We start from the raw sequence: 23,575 nt of genomic DNA on the forward strand, positions 1-23,575 counted from the left end.
CATCTATCCTAGTAAAAAGCCAAGAGGTCTAAAATTCATAAATCAAGAAATAGGGGCATATGTATATTTTGAGACTGGGCAGTAAATTCCAGATGTAGCAGCCATAAGAGTTGGGAATGTTTGCCCTTTTAAGAGGGTCCGAATGGGATGGGATGGGATGGGGAACTAGATAGGGCTTTTGTATTTATTTGTATCTGTAGTAATAGATATTTTTAAAAACATGTGATGTATGAATTACTTTGATTTTATAAATGACATCTGGTTGTTGATTTGACTTGAATTTATATTTATTATCAGGACTCCCATAATTGTAAAAATCTAACACCAAGTAAAACTGTCCCTCTCTCGGGAAGAAACTACAACTTCCAGGATTCCGCGGGTTGAAGGGGGTGGGCTGTTCTCGGAGGCAAACTACAATTCCCAGAATCCCGCTAGCCAAGGGGGTGGTTCTGGCCTAGGGTTGGGGCAGTTGAGTCCGCGAGCGTGCGCTCGTGGAAAGGCTGCCGCTCCGGGCTCGCCAGCCGGGCAGGCGCACGGCGGGCACCCGCGAGCCCGGCGGCGGCGGACGGCGGCGCCGCGGCATCTGCCCTCCATGCCGGGACCTCCCGGTCTTGTAGCGGGCGCGGGAGGCGGCAGCGGCGGCTGTTTTGGCCAAAGCCGGCTCCGCGGAGGGCCCATCTGGACGCTCCAGCCCCGCGGAGCCCGGCCTGCGGGCTGCAGGTGAGACGCGCGCGTTCGGGGCTGGCGAGGACTCCGCGACACCGCTGCGCGTGGAGTTGAGGGATCGGCCCCGGACCTCCCCCAGGAGGGAGCAACGGGAGCGCCGGGCCCTGGGGTGAAGAGGAGCCCAGGGAAGTTTGCAGAACCAAGAAGCGACCGGTGATGCGGACTGACGGAGGCGCGGGATGGGGGCGGCGGTGAGGAGAGGTGGGCCCTCGGGGTCCCGGTGCCGCGGAGCCCGGGCGGCGCGCCCCAGGCGCCCCCGTTGAATCCTTTAGCTCTTGGCTGGCACTGGCAGCGGGTCCTCACGCCCTTTTGCTTGGGAGACGATTAGCACGTTTGGCGGGGAGCCAGCGAGGTGAGCGGAGGGGCCTGGGCCTCCCGAGCTCCTTTGCAAGGCAGTACCTGGGCAGGCCTGCAGCTGATCCCTGGGCTCTTTGGGGCTCGATAGGATATCTACTGTGTGCGCGGTGGTAAGAGCCTGCCACGACGTGCTTGACAGTGCCAGGATAGCCTCTGCAGGGACCCACTGGACTCCTGACCCCTTCCATGTGTGTAGACCCCGTCTCCTGGTCACTGATGAGAATCCTCTGCTAAGATCTAGGGTTCTCAGGCCAGAGCCCTGCACCTGGTGGCGGGCGGCTAGGGTCTGCTTCCTTTATAACGAAACAACTCTCAGAGCCTACTCTTGGGGGAAGCAAGGCCCAGCACAGGAAAGGTTATGGGGTGAGCTCTGATAGGACTTAATGGCCAGGAGCACAGACAGAACAGAGTTCATTCATCAAATGTTACTGTTACATGTGCTGGGCATTCAAATCCCGGCTCTCGTTTACTAGCTGTGTGCACTTGAGCTAGTCACTTAACCTCTCTGAGCCTCTGTTTCTTCCTCTGCCAACTGGGGATAAAAGTACCTTCATCACAGGCTTGCTGTGAAAATTACATGAGATAATGCTGTGCAAGTCCTCAGTCCGTTGTTGGTACACAGTGGATGTGCAGCAGATGTTAGCACTTGGGGTTGCTAAGATAGAAAATGTTAGAGGTGAGATTGGAACCCAGGCCCATCTCTGTACTGGAACTAGCTGCTCTCTCAGGCTCTCACGGATCTTGGAGATCTTCCAGTTCATCCTTTCACATCACAGATGAGGAATCCGAGTCCCAGTTAGTGACAGAGCCAGAAAAGAATACAGGTCCCGTTTTCCCCAGGGATGGCCAGCACATCTGTTCCTGAGCCTTGGGCCCCAGGAGGGGGAGGAGCAGTAGAGAGTGGAGATCCTCAGCAAAGGGGAGGATGGGGTGCTGGTGACTGAATTCCCCCAGAACGGCACTGTGGCCACATGAGCATCCTGGTGGCCTTGATTTGTCAGTGACAGAGCAGCTGCAACAGTTCTCCAGCTGTCCTTCTGGTTGGTAAGTTCTTGCTCTGAGCCAGGCTTTAGAGAATATTGAGCAATAAACAAAGGCTTCTGGTGAATACGGAGCTAACTGGAAAATTAAATTACCAAATGTTCCATTCCCCAAGGGTGTGCGGCACTCTCAGTTTGGTTGTCAGTGGATACTCTCCCCCAGGACCTGCCTAACGCCTGATAGGTTTTTTTAAATTGGATAAAATAATGAACGTGAAAGGCGTAGCCCACAGATGTCAGCATAGGCTTTGGAGTTGGACTTGGGTTTGAATCCCAGCCGCACCACTTCATAGCTGTGTGACATTGGGCAATTCACTTAACAACTCTGAGCATACTTCCTCAAATGTGGGATGAAATTGATATAGCACCTATTTTAGATTGTAGGAGGGAATGAATGAGGTTGTTCATCTAAAGCATTTAGCTCTTTTTCTGGTATAGAGTAAGGGCCACTGAATGGGCGGTAGAGCATTATTATGATAATAATAATACTATAAGAATAATCGTCAGGCATTGTTTTGCCTGTGAAGTAGGTATAATTGTGTTAGTTTTTCAGACCAGGAAATGGAGGCTTGCAGGGGTTAAGAATTAGCCCAGGCAGACACAGAAGGACAGATACTAGACTCATAGAAGCAGAGGGTGGAATGGTGGTTGCCAGGGATTGGGATGAGGGGGAGCGGGGAGGCATTAGTCAAAGGGTATAAAGTTTCAGGTATACAAGATGACTAAGTCCCAGAGACTTAGTGCCTGTCGTTAACATGACTGTATTATATACTTTAAAATTTATTAAGATGGTAGATCTTATGTTAAATATTTTTATCACAAAAAATAAGAGGGCGGGAGGAAACTTTTGGAGGTGATGAATAGGTTTATGGCATAGATTATGGTGATAGTTTCACAGGTGTATACCTGTCTCTGAACATCAAGTTTTACACTTAATTATGTGCAACTTTTTGTCTGTCAAAAAAAAAAAAAGAAGAAGAATTGGTCTAGGGTCATGCAACTGCTAAGTGACAGGACAGAAGCTCATTTCTGGCATTTCAGCTCCAAAACCACTTCTATTTACTTCTACGGCCGGGGGCGGGGGGGGGGGGCAGACAGCCTCCAGCATTGCAGCAGGGGGTCTTCAAGGCGGGACCCTACAGTCTGGCTGCTTGTGCTTCCTCTCCATGCCTGAGGCTGGATGATGCTGGAGGCAGCATCCATTGGGTGAGCCTGGGGGATGAGGTGTTAGGAAGAGGCAGCCCTCTGGCCCCTCGACCACAGGGCCAGGGAAGGGCGCCATCCCCATGAGGCCTAGAGAGCTTGATTATGAGAAGAAGTGAGCTTGTTTAGGGGCTGGGAAGAGTTCTTGTCTGGGCCTGATCTCTGCCTTTGGGAGGAGGGCCACCGGGGAGCCATGAGTGTGAGGAGAAGGCACTCTGGACTGAGAACACCTGCTGTTTTAATCTTGGCTGCCCTTGAGAGCTCACGCAGCCCCTCTCGACCTCTTTTATAAAGTAGAGAGTTGGAGCAGATCATTTCTAAGGGCTCTTCTAGCTCTAAAAATAGATGGTTTTGTCATTTTAAATTGGTGTGTTAACCCTCCCAGCACAGCAGCAGGGCAGGGGGGATAATTATCACCCCCCCCCCCCGTGCTACCCAGACTTTCCTTGGGGCAAGAGAATGGTCACAGCTCCCTTGAGCGGCCTGCCGCCACTGGGTGTCTCTGCCTGGCCCGGTGGGGAGTAATTACCCAAGGGAAGCCATGCGTTGCTAAGTTACAGGGAAGGACCTGTGGGTCTGCGTTTCCGCAGCCATCCGAACCTGCTCTGCCCTTGAGTGATAAAAACTCCTTCCTCTGATGTCTGCCCTTCTTCTCTGTCACTGACTGTGCTGCCGAGTCTGAAGCACCGTGAATAAGACCCCTGGAGTCAGACATGGGTTTGTATCCTGGGGCCTCCGCTTGAGCTTTGAGGCCTAGAGCAAGCTTCTTAATCTCACTAAACTGTGGGTTTTTTCATATTAAAAGAAAACGGAGCTAATCCTAGTACCTACATTGGAGGGCTTTTGTGCGGCTTAAGGGAAAAGGGGCGGGAAAGGGGCTTAGTTAGGATGGTGCCTGGCACACAGCAGGTGCTCAATAAAGTAAGCTGGTGGTGGTGGTAACCTCCACCCCCTGCCCAGAGGCCAGCATCCTCTTTGCCTGAGCTAGCCAGGACAGCGATTGATTCTTCCATTTTTGTCTGGCTTCCCCTGGCCTCACCGCTGCCTACACCTCTTGTCAGAGAATCAGACCTTTCACTCTGCCACTGGTAGACTACCGTTGGTACGGTCTTAATGCCAAGAGCCTTCCAGGCTGGACACTGGGTACTCGGCCACAAGCCAAGCATCAGGGAGAGGCTAGAGCCTCTGGTCTGCCGAATCGCCACTATTACCACTATTATTGCCATTATCAGGAAGGCCCTGTGTCAGGTTGTTTTCAAAAGAAAGGGAAAACATGAAATAAACAAGAGATTTAAAAAAAAAAAAAGGCTACAAAAAGCCCTTTAGAAACTGAGGCAGGTAGAAGGGTGCTGCCAGTTTGCCCCCTAAAACTGCTTCACTCAGCAGTCATTAAATAAGTTCCATGTCATGCCTGTCCATGTCTCACCCAAGCCTATTTTTAAGAGAATGAAGGAAGGAATCTTAAGAACCTTCGTCATGAATGACTCAAGGGCACAGCTTTCCACCATGGGCCAGGTATCCAGGCCTCAGCAGATGTTTTCAGGAGGGGTTTCCTTTGGGGATCTAGTCAGAGCTTGCCTCTTTGCTGGAAGGTGGGAGCTCAGGGCAAGTACCCTGTCCGTGTGTCGCAGCCCCAAAGCCGTGTTCGATGTGAGCATGCGCATCCTCCCCTGCCTTCTCTGGCTCCTTAACTCTGCTGGAGGGTCCGCTGCACCAGACCGGGCTTCGTCTGGGGCAAAGTGACTGACTGACAGGTAATTTGAGACATGGGTGGTCTGGTCTTGTCTTATAGACCTTCGTGCCAGGGAGTAGGCGTGCTGAAAACAGCGTGATCCAAGCTGTTGATGCTGAACCTTCAAAGTCCAATAGGGACTGCCTTTTCCATGTAACAAATTTATTCCCAAAGAACACAGGTTTATAATCAGCCTCCGGCCCCACAAGCGGAGAAGTTGCCACTGGGGTCATTTCTGTTGAGGAGTAGAATCAAGGTTTGGGTCAGCCTTTGGTTTGTCTCCTTTCCCCCCAGCCAGGCTGGCTCTTCATCTGCCTCCGTGACAGGACTTCACTGGAGGAAGCGGGGGGGCCTCTGCCCTCCCTTTTCCGGCAGCCTTGTGCCTTGTGTGGAAAAGGTGTATCCCCTCAGTCAGCCGACAGGACTTAGGAGAATCTGGGGCAGAAGAACGACCTGTCTCTTCTTCTAGGAAGATAAGTTGAAAGAGAAATTTGCTAAAGTTGGGTTACTGTCTAAATTCTGCAAAGTAAAAAAAAATGAGATGTGCCCATTTTGCGTGGGCAATGGATTTTGGTTTTGCGTGGTCTTGATTATATGTCTGGAGGTCAGAGTGGGTTTATATTTGATAGTTGGCAGTCATCTGGGGATCAGTTTCAAGTGCAGGCCATACCCTCAGTAGTGTGTTGGGACAGGAGGTATACCACGGGGTGTCTGGCTGGTGATCCCGAGGTGACGGAGAAACCTCATTGTGTCCACTTAGGGCAGGAGTGAGAGGGGTCGTGGGCAGAGGCAGTTTTTCCAAGTTTTATTTCCTCTGCTTTCTAAAGGAAAAACAAGCAAACAAGGCCCGAGGTTGTTGGGTCCCCTGTGAAGCCCGTGTCCTTCAGGAGTTGCAACATCAAACATCGTTCTCACCCACCAGCATCCACTCCCTTCTCCCCTCCTGCAAGGCCCTCCTCCCTGCCGCAGAAACCCATGGCTCTCAGCTCCCCAGCAGTGCTACCTCTGCTCCTCGTCACTGGCCCAGGACGGGGTTGGGTGGGAATTAACCATATCAGGTGAACTTTCTGCCTGTCACTAGATACAAATCAGGGAAGCGTGTTGCTCCATTTGAGGCTGATGGCCATGTCCTGACCATGAGGGGAGGCTGCCTAAGGGGAGAAGCAGCACCCCCAGGGAGGCAGAACAGAGAAGGCGAGTGCTCTCGGATGGAGTCCTTTAGCTACCGACTCCACCAGCCCTGGAGGGGGGTGGGGGGGTTGCGGCCTCTGAGCGAGGTGGGGTCCGTGGGCCCGAGGCTGGACTTGCTCTTCCCTGATTGGAGTCCTTTGAATGCCTGGAGTGTTTCCTTTTCTTCTTCACCCCTTGTTCCACTTTAATTAAAACCAGATCTTCTGTGTCTTGATGGTTTTGAGCAGTCTTCAGAGTCAGAGAACACTGGGTTGATATCTAGACTTCACACTTGCATGTCCTTGGGCAAGTCCTTGAACCTCATTGACCTCGGGTTCCTCATAGGAGAATTGGGAATAATGGTGCTTCATGGGGTTGAGGTGAGCACCAAATGGGATGCCCTACGTAGAGGCCGTGGGAACCCCTGAAGGCAAGGCAGGCTTGGAGCCGGGGCCAGGCTGGAGGCCTCCGTTAGGACATCTGTCCTATCCTTGCCCCAGCAGGGAAAGGGTTTATCTGACTCTTCTTGTTCTCTGCGTGGAACAGCCCATGTCAGACACCCTCTGTCCTCTCCAGATCCCATCCCATTGGAGGCTCTTCCCAGAGGGAGTGGTGGTTTCCTTGGCTTCTCACTGAGCACCGGACCTTCATGCCCACCCACAGATCCTAGAGAGACAGGAAGGTTTTCGGTGGGGGGGGGGGGCACTGGGAGGAGACAAAAGATACTGTCCTGGGTGGCCTCTGCCTCGAGGGCCACCACCTCTCCCTTGTCCAGGGAGTCTTATGACAAGCCCTCATCTTTGAGAGGCAGCCCAGGTGGAAATGTGTGGGGTCAACTCCTGGCCTGTGGACATGTGGCCCAGCCTCTGAGAGTCTTTCTGGAGAGGAACAATGGGGACAAGGTGAAGCATCCGTGCTGAGTGCTGGTGAGGAAAGAGTAAGTGGCGTCATGCATGCATGTGAGGGACCCAGCACAGCACGGGGACAGAGCAGGAACTCAGTACGTATGTGGTGCTTTCTACATCTACCTGCAGACAAGGGTGGAGGCCACCCCACTGCTCAGAAGCTGCGTCATCCAGAGAGAGAGGATTAGAGACAGCAGATGAAGGACGGGCAAATTCCAGCTCTGTTTTTGAGCTCTTGAGGTCTCAGGAGAGTAAGTACACAGGAGGATGGACTGCCTAGGAGTGGGAGGGAACTCCCCATCACTGAGAGTAAGGTACCTCTGGGATTCTGGCCCCTCCGCCTATTTCAGCAGAGCCAGGTGACAGGGAGGGGTATGGAGGCCTTCAGTCTGGACAAGTCCTCATTCCTCGATTGCTGTCATTCCGAAGAGGCTCTTGGTGCATGGAGTGGCACTAAACAGTGGGTCAGACCTCAGGACTGGACACAGCTGTCCTGCCAGCCAGGTGGGCCGCAGTCCTGCAGAAGTCAGAAGCTTGGCTGAGTGTCTCTTCTGGTCTCCCAGGCCAAGGATGGCGACCTGACTTCTCCCTCACCGCCCCCGTCTCCCTACCACTGCCCGGCTGTCACCGAGACTGGTGGCCTCTCCAGGAGCACTGAAAATTGGCCTGGAGGAAGGGGACATCATGGGGTCCATTGTCCAGTAAGCAACTTGGCCCAATTATTCTTCACCATTTTGAACTTCCTCCTAGAGTTTATTATCCAGAAACATTTGGAACGGTGACGGAGAAAGGCCTCTTTTATCTTCTTTAGTGCTAGGGGTCTGATTAAATGAGCTCTTTGCCTCCAGCCGTATCTTCTGAAAACTCTTCTGAGCATTTTGCCTGATCCTTGAGTTCTACTGGCTTATGCAGCTGCTGCTGCAGTGCATTTGGGGGGCCCGGGGAAGGGGGAGTACGGGAAGCAGACTGAAAGGACTTTATAATAACCACCGGTTGCCCAACTACCTGTTGGCTTTTTCCTACTGCACTTTGGCTACTTCACGGCAGGTGAAAATGCAAGGTGGCTTTTCATCTGTCTCCACAGTGGCAAAATACAGAAATAACTATGTTAGTTAGTGTTCTCCCAGAAGTAGATCCTGAGACAAAGGTTCAAGTAGAAGTAGATGATTTTGAACTCCATCCCAATAAACATGAATAAGGGAGTGAAGAACTGAAACAAGGAAGGGAAAGGAGGGGGAATGCATCAGGCCAGTGACCACTGTGGGCAACACCTCATCCGTTAGGGAACTCTGGAGTGTAGAATATGCCTCAGAACTCTCCGACCTGGGGAAGATGGGAGTGGGGTATTCGTTTGTTCATTCATTCATTCATTCATTCACTCACTTATATTTCAAATTCCAGTATAGTGAACATGCAGTGTTATATTAGTGATTCAACCCTTCCATGGGAGGGGGGTAATTATGCACCTGTTCCCATCAGATGTTGGTGCAGGCTGCCTGGCTTGTACATGGTACAGTTAGAAACCCAGGCAATCCCTCCTCTGGGCCCCATGCTTTAATCACCACGCGATTTCTAGTGGAAGGTTCTGCCCATCCCCAGCAAACCTCTCTTGCCATTTTCCCCCTCGGAAGGCAACTTGAGAGCCTGAAGGGCCCTGTGCGCCAGTCTGTATTTGTCCTGTCTTCTGTCAACATCCTTCTGGCTGGCCTGGGGAGGGGGTGGTAACTTAGCATCTAACTAGAAACAGTGCTTCCCCCGCCCCCCGCCCCCAGGCTCAAAGGCTGGCCCCTGCCTGGTTGCCTAGTTGCCCCACAATGCCCCAGCCCCATGTCTCCTGGTTCCCATAGGCTTGGCCTCAGGGCCCCGAGCTTAGGGCTTGCCTGGGATTGTCCGCTGCACACGCAGTCCCTCAGGTCCAGAGGAGGGGCCCAGCCTCCTTCGTTCTGTGGCCCCACCCCACACCCTCACCTACCTGCTGCCAAGCTCGCATTCCCCCACAGGGAGGCCTGGGAGAGGGGCAGATGACAGAATGCTCACCGAGAGGTGCCCACTCAGGTTAGAGGTTGGTCTTTCCTCCCTTTTCCTCATTTCCCTGCAGGTCTTGCTCTCTGACGTCCCCTGGGTGTGTCTGTCCTCGCTTTAGCTGCTGCTGGAAGCATTCCTGTCTGTCATGGGGGCAGAACACACAGCAGCTCCTGCCCTGCTTGTCTGCCTCTCATCTCTCCAGGGAGGGCTGTTTATCTTATATTGTCTAAATATTATTACTCAGCCACTCTCTCGAATTCTGTCATTTGTAAATAGGGATTTATTTGATTCTTTATTGTTAACTTTTTGACTTTTTATTATGGAAAACGTTAAACAGACCCAAAAAAGGATCATAGAAAGGCCCCCATCACCATCTTTGACAGTGATCTATTTGCTACTGTCTTGTTCCATCTGTCTCCATACTTTTTTTGCTGAAGTATCTTTATTTTATTTTATTACTTTATTTATTCATTTATTTTAAAATAGGCTCCGTGCCTAACATAACGTGGGGCTTGAACCCACAAGCCTGAGATCAGGAGTCACATGCTATACTGACTGCGTCAGCCAGGAGCCCCTTTGCTGGAGTATTTTAGAACAAACCACGTACATGTCATTTTACCTAAAACCACTTATGTTCTCTTCTTTCTTATCTAAGTTTTTTTTTTCATTTTTTTTAAAAGATTTTATTTATTTATTTGACAGAGAGAGACACAGTGAGAGAGGGAACACAAGCAGGGGGAGTGGGAGAGGGAGAAGGAGGCTTCCCTCGAAGCAGGGAGCTTGATGTGGGGCTCAATCCCAGGACCCTGGGATCATGACCTGAGCCGAAGGCAGACGCTTAACGACTGAGCCACCCATGTGCCCTAAGTTTTTTTTAAAGATTTTATTTATTTGAGGGGCGCCTGGGTGGCTCAGTTGGTTAAGCAACTGCCTTCGGCTCAGGTCATGGTTCTGGAGTCCTGGGATCGAGTCCCACATCGGCTCCCTGCTCAGCAGGGAGCCCGCTTCTCCCTCTGACCCTCCCCCCTCTCATGTTCTCTCTCTCTCATTCCCTCTCTCAAATAAAGAAATAAAATCTTTAAAAAAAAAGATTTTATTTATTTGAGAGAGAGCCTGAGAGAGTACAAGCAGGGTTGGGGGGGAGAAGCAGAGGGAGAGGGAGAAGCAAACTCCCCACTAAGCAGGGAGCCCCACATGGGGCTCGATCCCAGGACCCTGAGATCATGACCTGAACCGAAGGCAGACACTTAACCAACTGAGCCACCCAGGCGCCACTTACCTAATTTTTTATGACTTTTTATTTTGAAATAATTTTAGACTTATAGAAAAGTCACCAAAAATGCTCACTCAGCGTCCCCTGATGTTAAATCTTACATAACCACAGTGCAATGATCAAAACCAGGAAATTAACACAGAACCATTACCTAAACCACAGACCTTACTCAGATTCTGCCAATTGTGCACTAATGTCCATTGCCTGGCCCAAGATCCCACGTTATGTTCAGTTGTTGTGTCTCCTTAGACTCCTTCCATCTGGGCCAGTTTCTCAGTCGTTCCTGGTCTTCTGTGACCTTAACTCTTGAAGAGTCCTGGTCAGGTATTTTGTAGAATGTCCTTCAATTTGGGTTTAATGTTTTCCCTACTGACTTACCTATACACCAGATTCAGAGCTAACAGTGGAGCTAGACCACGTTTCCTCATACGGACATACAGATTGAGGTTGTTTTTTGGGTAAGAAGATGACAGGAATGAGGTGCCCTTCTCAGTGTCAGCAATAATGGAAATAGAAGGTTATCTAATTTTTTAAACAGATTTTATTTATTTGAGAGCAAGGGGTATCAAGGGGCACATGGTGTCAGGAAATTATTACCAGTGATGTTAACGTCGATTTGTTGATTCAGGGGCTGTCTGCCGGGCTTCTGTATTGTAAAGTTTCTTCCTTCCTTTCTTTCTTTTCTTTTTCTTTTGTACCGTAAAGTTCCTATTTTTGCCTTTGTAATAGTATCTCACAGGGAGATTGTTCAAGATGATGCAAATATCCTATTTCTCACCATACCTCCACCCACTAATTTTAGCATCTAGCTGTGGATCTTGCCTGAGACCATTATTACTGTGATGTTTGCCAAATGGTGATTTTCTGTTTCCATCATTGCTTCTACATTTATTAATTGGAGTTCTACTGTAAGAAAGATATGTTCCTTCTTGCTTATTTATTCATATCAGTATTGCATGCTTATGCATGGGCTGTGTGTACTTATTCTATGGGTTATAATCCATTACTGTTGCTTTTTAATTTTGTTATATTGCCCCAGGTTTAGCCACCAGGAGCTCCTTCAGGTTAGCTCCTGCGCTGCCTTGTTATGTCCTCGTCATTTTTTGAGAACTTCCTGACATTCTGGTAGTACAAGATGTTCCAAACTCACCTTGTACTTTCCCTGCCCGAGTCGTGGAAGCTGATTTTTCCACAGAGCCCTGGTTCCTTAGTAGGGGATGATATTAGGAACCAAGACCTGAGTGCCAGCTGTGCTGTCCCTGCTCCCAGGCCCTCCTGTGGGTCAGAACTAGGAGCTGTGTGTATGTGGGTTCACCCCCCACCCCCCCCACCCCCACAGCTGTTCCTCCTTCTCACACCCTCCTGCCTTGCGGGCCTGAGTCCTTCTTCAGTTCCCTGGCCCAGATCTCAGCTGAGGCGCCAGGGTAGCCTCCCCCGCTCCCCAGTGAGACACCCTGCCCTTCTGGCCTCTCCTGACCTTAAGGATGAATGAACTCTCCCTCCCTCCCCCTGGCTTCTTTCTGTGTCTTTTTTTCCCCTCCTCTCACCTCCTAGAGAGATGTCAGAACCCGCAGCTGTGGTCATGTCACGCTGAGGACGCAGGTGCTCTTTTCTGAGCAGCCTTGTGCTGTCCGTACCACAGGGGTGGTAAAGATCGTTGGTGCCCTTGGCAGAACCACGGGACACTGGTCAGAACTGGTCAAGTGTCAGCAGTTTACCATGATTCAACCTGGTAGCAAAGTAGTTCTTCGCTGGTGGGGCTGGGTGGAGAATTTCATGGGGTGAGGTGTGGGGGGCACATGTTTTTGAAAAAGTATATGCAGCAATATGATTTTATGTACGCAGATATAGATAAAAAACGCCAGCTTCAGAAGATAAAAGGTGATGAAATCTTTCAGTCTTGGGGGTGGATCCTGTAAGAAGAGAATCTCTTACGAATGAAGAATGCTTGGGGAAGGGGGTACTGGACTTTACATGTCAGTATGGAGCACGAAAGAGTTTCTCTTTTTTTTATCAGTGGGCCCTTGGGTTTGAAAAGACAGGGAAACACTGACGTTTAAGCACATTTCTTGGCTGTAGGGTTCTGGGCTTGCAAAGCCCTTCCCCTGGAGATTAACAGGGCTGACTGGAGCACTGACAAAACCAAGCCAAGAAGGCAGCCGCCTGCGTCTCCTCTCGTTCTGGGGCTGGACCAGAAGGTCTCTGCTCTTGTTCCGCAAAAGCCTTGAGGACCTGCATGAAGGACATGGGGTTCCTGGGCTCTCAGGAGAGCTGTGACTTTATCTTCTTCCCTACAGACCAAGAAGGCCCAATGGGACTGAGCAAGTGGGAGTTCTGTTAAAGGACCGGCTTTTAGTTCACATGGGAATATATTTCAAATAAGTCATCTGCAGACTTCGGGACTTGAATTGCCGTAAGGAACATGATCCTTGTACCCCTTCGTGCAGAGCTCCCTCTCCTCTAGGCACCCCATTCTAACTCCCACATGAATGGAGAGACACTGAGGCCGGGAGCTTATCGTTGGGTTTTCTACCTCTGTTCTCCCCTATCTCCAGGCTACTCTGCTCAAAGACCTTCAAGAGCTCCCCATTGCCTAGAGGGTAGAGTTCAGATTTCTTGACCTATCATCAAGGTCGTTGACATTCTGTCCTTAGCTAATTTTTCTAAGTCTCTTCTCTGCTTTTCCTCTGTGTCAACCATCTACCTAACCAGACTGGGCTGTGTGGTCTCCTCCGTCTTTGGATGCCCCCCCGCCCCCACACCGCCTTTCTTTCTACCCTGGAGATGACATTTCTGGTTCCTCTGAAAGCTCCAAGGAATGGCCAAACCAGAAGGACTCATTTCTTCCTCAGAGGAAGCCTGCAGGGCTCACCGGAGCCCCACCTACCGCCTGTTATGACACTCAAGTTACCTTAGTCCACATTCCCTACCACATGGGACCTGTGTGGAAAGTTGTAGCTCCACTTGGGCCCACAATGAATATGCTTGTTTTCTAATTGCTAATACCAGAGTTTCACGGAGGGCTTTGTTTACCCGAGTTAGAAGGGTCATGGGGAAACTGATGCCGAATAGGTCCACTAGGTTAGACCACAGCTCAGAAGCAGAAGGCAGAGGCCAGACTCCCGTGCATCTGCTTCCTGCACAACAACCTATGAAGAGGTTCTCCTCAGGTAAATTTTTCTTGGCTTGGAGAAACCAAAACCCCAGCCGAAGCTGGCTTCGATGATCCGGAAAGTTCACAGCAGGAAGTCCAGGTATAGGGCTCCAAGGCGTCAGTGGGGTCCTTTGTATCTCTCCTCCATCCCGCCGTCCTTGGCATCCTGGCTTCGTTCTCCCGCTGGGCAGCAGATGGCAGGCAGGTCCTTCTTTCCTCCCTGGTGGGTGCAAATATGGGCTGTGACTCCTTCCCCTTTGCTCTGCTTGGTTCTACTCTGGTAGCATCCTCCAATGGGCCAGTAACTGGCTCCAGAAGCTCGCTGTCCGCTGGTCAGCTCTCTGGAGGTGGGAGGTAGATCCTGGCTTTGTTTGCGCCTCGTGGGTTCCCGGGGGAAGGGCTGGCTCTCTGGCCAGACCCGGGATTTTATTAAGCAGGGGGAGGGGGCGGGGACCCTGGGTGGAAACAGTGTCTGCCCTGGTACGTATTAATACATTCGACTTGGCAGCCCAAGGAGCAGAGCAGGTGACTGACTCCAGCCCAAGGTGCCAACAGGTGACGGCATGGCTCGTCTCGGTCTCCATTTTTGGGAGGAATCCTCTGCTTAGATTTAAAATCCTTTGTTTCAAATGACTGTAATGAAAAGTGACAGTTCCCACCTGAGCGCCGGTCAGCTTTTGCTTCAAGTCACACGAAGGCAGCCAAGTGTGTCCAGAAGGTTTCAAAACGCCAGACTTCATTGTGCATCCCTGTGGCCCTTTGTTAACCATCTGATGCCCCGATTTTTTTCCTTTGCCCCTCTGCTAGACACTTATTAGTTTGAACCTACTTGTGTGAAATTGTTGTTTTTGTACATCAGAAGCAGTAGGCTATCAGTACTCATGAGGTACAACTAATACATGATCTGACCTTCACCACCACCCTGGGAGGTGGGGGCTGCACCCTCACCTTTGCTGATGGGGAAGCTGACTTCAGAAAGGCCACACAGTAAAGTCATGGAGCTGGGGTTTGAACCCAAGTCTTCTGGCTTCTTATCCTTAAACTTCCCTAGACAGAACACATCCTCTTCTGGGAGCCATCGACCACCAGTAATGTAGTGGGAACTCAGAGCCAGGTTGGTTTAGGGTGTGGTGTGAGAACTACTGGTGATCAGGTGTCTCCAAAAGAGCTAACCAGTCCGTCAGACTTACTGAAGTAAGATGGAGTTGGTGCCCTAAGACCAAGGCGTGCGGACTGCCTTTCTCCCTGCTCTGCGGAGGGTTAGCAGAAGGTGTGGCAAGCGGAGAACTCCACAGGAGTTTCTTTGGGCAGAGGAGGCTGCAGGGGAGGGAATGGGTCTGCCCTCCCTAGTAGAGCTGTGCCCAAGGGGGTCCAGAGGGGCTCATCCACATCACACCTGGCCTGGCCCTAGAGGGAGGTGGCGGGATGAAGAAGTGGAGAGGCTGGGCTGTGCGAAGAGCCGTCTACCTTCACCAGACCCTGAACTCAGAAGCTGCCCGGCCGGGCCTGCCCCTGCCCTGCTGCTCTCCCCAGCCTTCAGGAGGCAGCACTCACCCACACGTTAGGACACCTCCATTTTTAATCCTGGCCATGTCACAGACTTGCTGGGTGATTTGGGGCAAATTCTTCACCTCTCTAAAATGAGGATGACTTGCTTCGTGATTGTTAAGCCTGACTAATAGTGGAATTCCCTGCCAAGAACAAAGAAGCCCATTTTTTAAATAAGTTTTATGGTACTTTATGAGTTTCCTAGGGTTGCTGCAACAGATTTAACCCTGGACACGGTGGCTTAAAATGCCAGAAATCCATGCTTGCACAGTTCTGGAGGCCAGAAGTCTAAAATGAAGATATTGACAGGGCCATGCTCCCTCTGAAAACTCTAGGAGAAAATCCTTTCTTATGTCTTAGTGTTTGGTGGTTCCTGGTAATTCTGAGTGGTCTTTGGTTTATAGCTACATCATTCAAGTCTCTTGTCTTTGTCTTCACGTGGCCACCTTTTCTGTTCCTCTGTGTCCTTTTCTGCCTCTTATAGGGACACTTTCATTAGATTTAGGGCCCAACCTAATCCATTACAATCTCATCTCAAGATCCTTAACTAATTATATGCATAAAGACCCTATTTCCAAATAATATCACATTCTGAGGTTCTGGGTAGACATGAATTTGGGGGGGGACATTATTCGACCCACTATAGTACCCCTAAATATAAGAAATTAAAGGTGCTTGGTTTTGTTTGGAGGTAAATGGAGGCCCAAGACCCTGGCCTCATGTCCCTGTGGCCTGCCACCAGCCTTGGCAGCCCCCAAAGATCAGGTCTGCAAACCACTAGGTACCCCAGGTTCCAGGAAGCCCGAGTTCACCATATCCCATGGTGATGAGACTTTGGAGTTATAATTTTGAATGATGCTGGAATGAGTTAAGGAAGACTTTAGGGGCTATTGGGACTCATGGCCTGGTTCTTTGGTTAAGAGCCTCTTCTTGGTTTTTCTCAAACGTGGCTGTACCCCAGAATCACCTGGGAGCTTGGTAAAAAAGCAGATACCAATGAGACTTTGGGTTCTGGTCAAAATGGAGTGGACACATGTATCCCTATCCATGCACCATGCACTAATACAGCTAAAAACACAGGACGTTGGGTATAAAACATGAGAAGACTGAAAGGTGAAGAGAAGAATGTGGAACAACACAGTGGTGAGTTCCTTGGGTTTTCTTTTTGCCTCCTATGTATCCTAGACTGGGTGCTAAAAAAGCCAACCCAGAAATGTCAGTGAGCATAGACCAGAAAAAGCCCCAGGGAAAGCACGCTCTCTCTCATCAAAGGACTGGAAGAAGAGCAGTCTTGCAAAACCTTTTTGACCATTAACACCCTATTCTTATAAAACAACAGGGAAAACTGCTTCTCCCTTCCCTTCCAGTTTTAGTAAAGGCTCAGTGGACAGCTTAGACATCCATCCTTGCTTTGTGGTAACCAGCCAGGTACCTCCCACCTTCAGCACCTCACCCCCATCCCCCCACCATGGGGCTGGATGAGAAGCCTGGACTTTTACTACCACCCAGAGGTAAAAAGATGTCCCCTCCTGTCTCACCACCATGGTCCCCTTGAGGTGTCAGTGGAGCCTAGACTTCGACCCCCACCCAGTGATGATGAGGCACCCCTGTTGAGGCCAACTGAGGAGCCTAGATTTCACCCCTACTCAGCGGTTGTGCCGCGTCTCTCACTCTCCCTGCCAGAGTGCTGTTGGTGGAGGCCAAGCAAGGAAGTGTGGATTTCCTCCCACCCAACGATAAAGAGTCGGTGCTCTCCCTTCCCCCACCAGCATGGTTCTTGCAAAGACCTGCTAAAATGGAAGACTTAATATAAGCTCCAGGATAAGTCTCAGCAAAGAAAGAAAAGATATAAAGAACTAAATGGAGATTTGAGAACTGAAGAATGTAGTAACAAAAAAAAAAAAAAAAAAAATCAGTGGTGGGCCCAGTAGAAGAATGGATCTGGCAGAAGAAAGAATCGGTGAACATGGAAACAAGACAGTAGAAATTATCCAATTTGAACAGCAGAGAGAAAGTAGACTGGGAAAACAAATTGAACAGAGCCTCAGACACCTATAGGACAATACTTTTTTAAAATTTAGCATTTGTGGACCTGGAGGCTGAAAAAATATTTAGAGAAACAATGGCTGAAAATTTCCCAAATTTGGTGAGAGGTATAAATCTACAGATTCAAGAGTGAATGAAACCCTCACAGGGTAAACAGAGAGAAACCCACACCAGGACACCTGATGACCAGGCTTCTGAAAAGTAGACAAAGAAACAACTCTTCAGAGCCACATGAGAGAAGGGACGTACTACGGCCAAGGGAATGGCGCTTCGCATACAGCAGATTCCTCATCAGAAACATGGCGGCCGAAAGGAGGCTGCCCTGCCTAAGCGTTCGCGTGCCGAGAGAGAGCGAGCACTGTCACCCCAAAGATCTGTCCCAGTGAAAATATCCTGTAGGAAAGAAGGTGAAATCAAGACATTTTCTTTGCCTGAAGGAAAACCAGGAGAATTTGTTCTCAGCAAACTTCCCTAAAATGATGACCAAAGGAAGTTCTCTGGAGAAATAACAGAAGAAAACCTGGAACATCAGGGATGAAGAAAGAACAGGAAGAGTAAAAATATGGGTAAATATAATAGACTCTCCTTTCCCTCTTGAGGAGATTGCACCTGACAGTTGAACCAAAAATTATAATGCTGTCTGACGTGGATTTTAATGCATGTAGAGGAAATATTGAAGATAATTATAAGGGAGGAGGGTAAAAGAACCCAGATGGAGACAAGGTCTCTGTACTTACTCCAGAGTAGACTGTGCTAAGTTGCATATACATTGTATGGTGCCTAAAGCAAACACTGGAAAATCTGCACCAAGAAATACACTCAAAAACACTATAGAGAAATAAAAATGGAATTCAGATAATCTGCAAGAAGACGGGAAAATGAAACAGAGGAACAAAAGATGCAGATGCCTGAGCCATACTCCAGACCTACTACTGAATCAGAACCTCCAGGATTAGTGCCTGTGAATATACGGTTTTAGCAAGTGCCTCTGGGGATTTCAAGAACCAGCCAGGTTTGAGAATCTGTGGTCTAGACCATTTTTTATTTTTATTTATTTATTTATTTTAGAGCTAGTGAGCATGTCGGGGGGGGGGTGCTGGGAGGGGCAGAGGGAGAGGGAGAATCTTAAGCAGGCTCCATGCTCACCTTGCAGCCCGATGTGGGGTTTGATCTCACGACCTGTCATGACCTGAGCTGAAATCAGGAGTCAGATGCTTAACTGACTAAGTCACCCAGGTGCCCCTAGACCTTTTTTTTAAACAGCAAATTGCCAACCCTGTTAGGTTGTAAAATTAAGATGAACACGCCCCTTTTTAGAACAAACTTAAAATATTGGACTAGAAAAAGAAACACTGGAGTACATTATAGCTGGTCAGGGTAATTCTTTGTGAAATTTTGGTGGGAAAATATAACGTGTGTATGTATGAATGTGTGCATGCTCAACCCTTAGATGAGGGTAGCTGGAAGAGATGGTGACCCCAGGAATCGCCTTCAGCTAGTGCTGGAGAGGAATCGGAAGGCAAATAGCCCGGCTTCTTCAGAGTAGTGACCTGCTCATTAATGTGCGCTGTATTGGCTTCACTGCTCCTTCCTCTTAATTCCCCACTCTCCTACAGGGATTTCTTTGGATAATTTCTCAAACTATTTTGGCTCAAACCTTTGTCTCTGATTCTGCTTCTGAGGGAATCTAGCTTAAGCCACTGTCTCTTTCTGGGCAGGATTGCACTTTGATTTTTATGATTGCAGGGAGAGAGAAGTTACAAGACCCCAAGAGTCCAAAGCTAGCCTTGAGGGAATAAAGGGGCGACTCCAATCCCTCCCCAGTGCAGTGCTGGCTAGGCACCAGCCTGGGCTGCCTCTATGAGGGCGAAGGGTGAGACCCTTCAAATCTGAGCAGTCCTGGGCTTCAGAGCAAGGATTTTACCCTTCCTGCTAGTGCAGGAAAATGGAGCAAACGCCCACAGCCCAGCCAGGTGACATGTCAGTGGTGACATCCAGATACAGTTCTTTTACTGGATCAGGGAGGGGGTGAATATCCACCCATCCTTTCATGGGAATCTCAAAAACCAGCAGGCGTGATTTCCAAACAGGAGCTTTAAGCAAGAGCAGACGACCCCCCCCCCCCAATACCCCACAGGCATATGTGCCATGTGTCCAAAGAAAGGGACACTGGGGTCCTGGTGTATGGTCTGGTCTCTGTGCCTACATAAGGAAGAGTCCTTACCTTGCAGTACTAGGAATGCCAGGCCCCTGGAGGGGATTTTCCCTGTGGCCTCTCATCACAGATCCTCCGTGGGTTAGCTTTTGCTGTAGCGGTGCTTCATACCAAACAGCCACAGGGTTTCAGTGACATACGATAAGGAGCACTCACGAGCCCAGATGTCTGTGTGGGGGTCACTCTCAATCGAGGGTTCAGCTGGGCTAGACTGGGCTTGGCAGGAGCAGCTCCGCTCCACACACCTCTGGCTCCTCCTGGGACCGGGAAGTTAGGCTGCACACATTCTCCTCGTGGCACTGTCCTAGGTACGAAGAAGGCAAAGGTCGCACAAGACGCAAGCTCTTTTCCAAGCCTCTGCTCCTTTTCCCTGCTAACATTTCACCGGCCAAAGCAAGTGATGTGGCCACGCCCACAGTCAAGGTGCAGGGATGTATGCCACCCCGATGGGAGCAGTGGGGAAGGGAGGGCGCAAATACGCGCAGACGGAGCCAACGCCTTTCCCTTTTCCTTCTCTCCTGCAGGCTCGTGCCGGCGCGCGGGGTGCCCGCCGGGATGGGTAGAGCCCGCCGGGCCTGTGGCACTGCCCAGGGGCTGTGCTCTCACTAGGGCCCCACGGCGGCGTTAGGATGCACCTGTCGGCGGTGGTCAACGCGCTCCTGGTGTCGGTGCTGGCGGCCGTCCTGTGGAAGCACGTGCGGCTGCGCGAGCATGCGGCGTCTCTGGAGGCTGAGGTGGCGGGCAGTCGCCAGGCCCCGGAGCCCGCCCCCGCGCCGCGGATCGACTACCCGAAGGCCCTGCAGATCCTGATGGAGGGGGGCACGCATATGGTGTGCACGGGCCGCACGCACACCGACCGCGTCTGCCGCTTTAAGTGGCTCTGCTACTCCAACGAGGCCGAGGAATTCATCTTCTTCCACGGCAACGCCTCGGTCATGCTGCCCAACCTGGGCTCCCGGCGCTTCCAGCCGGCCCTGCTCGACCTGTCCACCGTGGAGGACCACAACACCCAGTACTTCAACTTCGTGGAGCTGCCGGCCGCTGCCCTGCGCTTCATGCCCAAGCCCGTGTTCGTGCCCGACGTGGCGCTCCTCGCCAACCGCTTCAACCCCGACAACCTGATGCACGTCTTCCACGACGACCTGCTGCCTCTCTTCTACACCCTGCGGCAGTTCCCTGGGCTGGCGCACGAGGCCCGGCTCTTCTTCATGGAGGGCTGGAGTGAGGGCGCCCACTTTGACCTGTACAAGCTGCTCAGTCCCAAGCAGCCGCTCCTGCGGGCGCAGCTGAAGACGCTGGGCCGCCTGCTGTGCTTCTCCCATGCTTTCGTGGGCCTCTCCAAGATCACCACATGGTACCAGTACGGCTTCGTCCAGCCCCAGGGCCCCAAGGCTAACATCCTCGTCTCAGGCAACGAGATCCGGCAGTTTGCCCGGTTCATGATGGAAAAGCTGAACGTGAGCCACGCAGGGACTCCCGCCAGCGAAGAGTACATTTTGGTCTTCAGCCGCACCCAGAACAGACTCATCCTGAATGAGGCACAGCTGCTGCTGGCGCTGGCCCAGGAGTTCCAGATGAAGACAGTGACCGTGTCCCTGGAGGACCACGCCTTTGCCGATGTTGTGCGGCTGGTCAGCAATGCCTCCATGCTGGTCAGCATGCATGGGGCCCAGCTGGTCACTGCCCTCTTCCTGCCCCGCGGGGCCACCGTGGTCGAGCTCTTCCCGTATGCTGTCAATCCGGACCACTACACCCCTTATAAGACGCTGGCCACGCTGCCTGGCATGGACCTCCAGTATGTAGCCTGGCGCAACATGATGCCAGAGAACACGGTCACGCATCCCGAGCGGCCCTGGGACCAGGGGGGCATCACTCACCTAGACCGGGCTGAGCAGGCCCGTATCCTACAGAGCCATGAGGTCCCGCGGCATCTGTGTTGCCGGAACCCTGAGTGGCTCTTCCGGATCTACCAGGACACCAAGGTGGACATCCCATCCCTCATCCAAACCATACGGCGAGTGGTAAAGGGCCGGCCAGGGCCACGGAAGCAGAAGTGGACCGTCGGCCTCTACCCAGGCAAGGTTCGGGAGGCGCGGTGCCAGGCGTCTGTGCAGGGTGCCTCTGAGGCCCGCCTCACTGTCTCCTGGCAGATCCCCTGGAACCTCAAGTACCTGAAGGTGAGGGAGGTGAAGTACGAGGTGTGGCTCCAGGAGCAGGGGGAGAACACCTACGTGCCTTACATCCTGGCCCTGCAGAACCATACTTTCACTGAGAACATCAAGCCTTTCACTACCTACTTGGTGTGGGTCCGCTGCATCTTCAACAAGATCCTCCTGGGACCCTTTGCAGATGTGCTGGTGTGCAACACGTAGTGAGCGTGCCATGGCCAGGCTTCAGGGGGGTGTGGGGGTTGGCTCCTCCAGCTCAGCATCCCTGGGTCCACTAGCACCCTGGGGTGGCTTCTGGGAATTATTTATTTATTGAGCAGGCCTGCCCCACCCAGGCTTGTGCCTCCGTGTCTTACTGCATCTGGAGTGTGGAGTTCCCAGCATTCTTTGCACTGGTACAATGAGACCCTCCTAGCCCCCTTCTCCCGTCCTGAGCATCCATACCCTGGAGAAGGTCCTTAGTGGGAGGAGGAAGTGGAGGAGGAAGAAGGAAAGTAAAAACCTAAGGAGCCTCTGGCTGAGTGATCGTGCTGTTCCCTATGAATCTTTCTGGTTGATAACCAGATGTCTGGAAACTGTGAGTATATCATGTGGTCGCTTGGGTGGGTGGTTCATCAGCTTCCATCATCATGAAATTCACCTGTAGCACAGTGAAAGTGTGTTTGGAAAATTCATTAAATGATTGTAAACATCTTGGTCAAGTCTTTTTTTTTTTAAGATTTTATTTATTTATTTGACAGCGAGAGAGAGTACGAGCAGGGGGGGTGGGAGAGGGAGAAGCAGGCTCCCCACTGACCAGGGAGCCCAAGTGGGGCTGCCTGACCTGGGGCTTGATCCCAGGACCCCAGGATCATGACCTGAGCCTGAGCCAAAGGCAGACCACTTAACTGAGCCACCCAGGCGCCCCTTGGTCAAGTCTTTTTATTAGGTAGGTGGAAGTGGGGCTGGTAGTCAGTACCCACGTGATCTTTCATCCCAGCTGTCAGCCGAGGAGATGTGGCAATGGGCAAGCGGCGAGGACCACGAAGTGAGGCAGGCTGGTTGGATTGTATCTTGCAACTTGCCCTTTGAATATCACATTGCCACCTAAGCGGGGTCCAAGTCTGGAAGCCTAGGGCCAGGACTGCGGTGAGGAAGAGCAGTGTCCACCAGGGGGTGCTCTTAGGCTAAAGAGGCCATCAGGCACCCAAGACCACAACAGATCACACTTAGCCTCGGGTTCTCTTAGAAGGACATAGGGGCAGGGCATTCAGCAGGACAGTGTTGAGCACTTTCTTCTGCAGGAGGAGTCCTCACACCATCCCAGGGCCCATTCTCGCCCTGTTCTGGGAGTCGCTGCTCGAGGATGACGAGGTAAGACCCCTGTCCGTAGTTGGGGCCACCGGCTTAGAAGCCCCATAGGAACCCTTGTCTTCCAGTGGGGCCCAGGGCCCCTCCAGGACATTGCACTCAGCGGAGCCTACAGCTCTGGTACCCAACCAGACATTAAGTTCACGCGTAGCCCTTCCCACAGCTCATCCAAGGTTAGTTGTCCTGTCAGTTTTGCTGAATGGCACCCCTGACATTCTGCCGTTGTCTGGCTTCTATGGAAACAGATCTAGAACGTTAACCCAAGATCAGATTTGCCCTTGGAGAAGGGACCCTGCTCCAAGTCTGACTCCTGGGAAGGAGAGCAGGAAAGGGGGTCCAGGAGGGAGAGCCTCAGGCTGTAGCTCCAAGTGGTCTGTTAGATGAGTAGCTGGTCCTCCCTGGCTAAGGGCAGCTGGGGGAGAATGACTTCGGTGCCTGTCGGTGGTGGATTCAGAGCAGGAGATCTGAGTGGCACGTTTTCATGATCACTGGGTACCTCTATGACCTTCCTTTTACCCAGAACATCTTTGTCCCTAACTGTATCCTCCATCGGCCAACTTCTCGGACTACCACATTGATGCACACATAAAGATTCAGTTGAGCTGAAAGTCTCTGACTGAGGGGCGAGAGTAAAACTACTTGGAAACCACTTGGTGGTTTCTG

At 51.3% G+C, this 23,575-nt stretch overlaps 1 protein-coding gene across 1 annotated transcript; it reads left to right on the forward strand.

The window, feature by feature from the left end:
* The first annotated feature begins 590 nt into the window (after positions 1-590).
* On the forward strand, positions 591-22,217 carry POMGNT2 (protein O-linked mannose N-acetylglucosaminyltransferase 2 (beta 1,4-)). The gene is made up of 2 exons (XM_028107138.2): positions 591-720; positions 19,919-22,217. Exon 2 carries the CDS (start codon positions 20,024-20,026, stop codon positions 21,764-21,766), a length of 1,743 nt encoding a protein of 580 aa, XP_027962939.2. The 5' UTR covers positions 591-720; positions 19,919-20,023; the 3' UTR covers positions 21,767-22,217.
* Positions 22,218-23,575: the final 1,358 nt, after the last annotated feature.

The sequence above is a fragment of the Eumetopias jubatus genome, unplaced genomic scaffold, assembly GCF_037043125.1.
Source record: "Eumetopias jubatus isolate StellerSeaLion01/CBP00866 unplaced genomic scaffold, mEumJub1_p1.0 scaffold_1, whole genome shotgun sequence".
Taxonomy (NCBI): Eukaryota; Metazoa; Chordata; class Mammalia; order Carnivora; family Otariidae; genus Eumetopias; species Eumetopias jubatus.

What these genes read in the sequence shown, in the direction of transcription:
- POMGNT2 (XM_028107138.2), top strand. Translation starts at nt 20,024, where the DNA reads ATGCACCTGTCGGCGGTGGTCAACGCGCTCCTGGTGTCGGTGCTGGCG.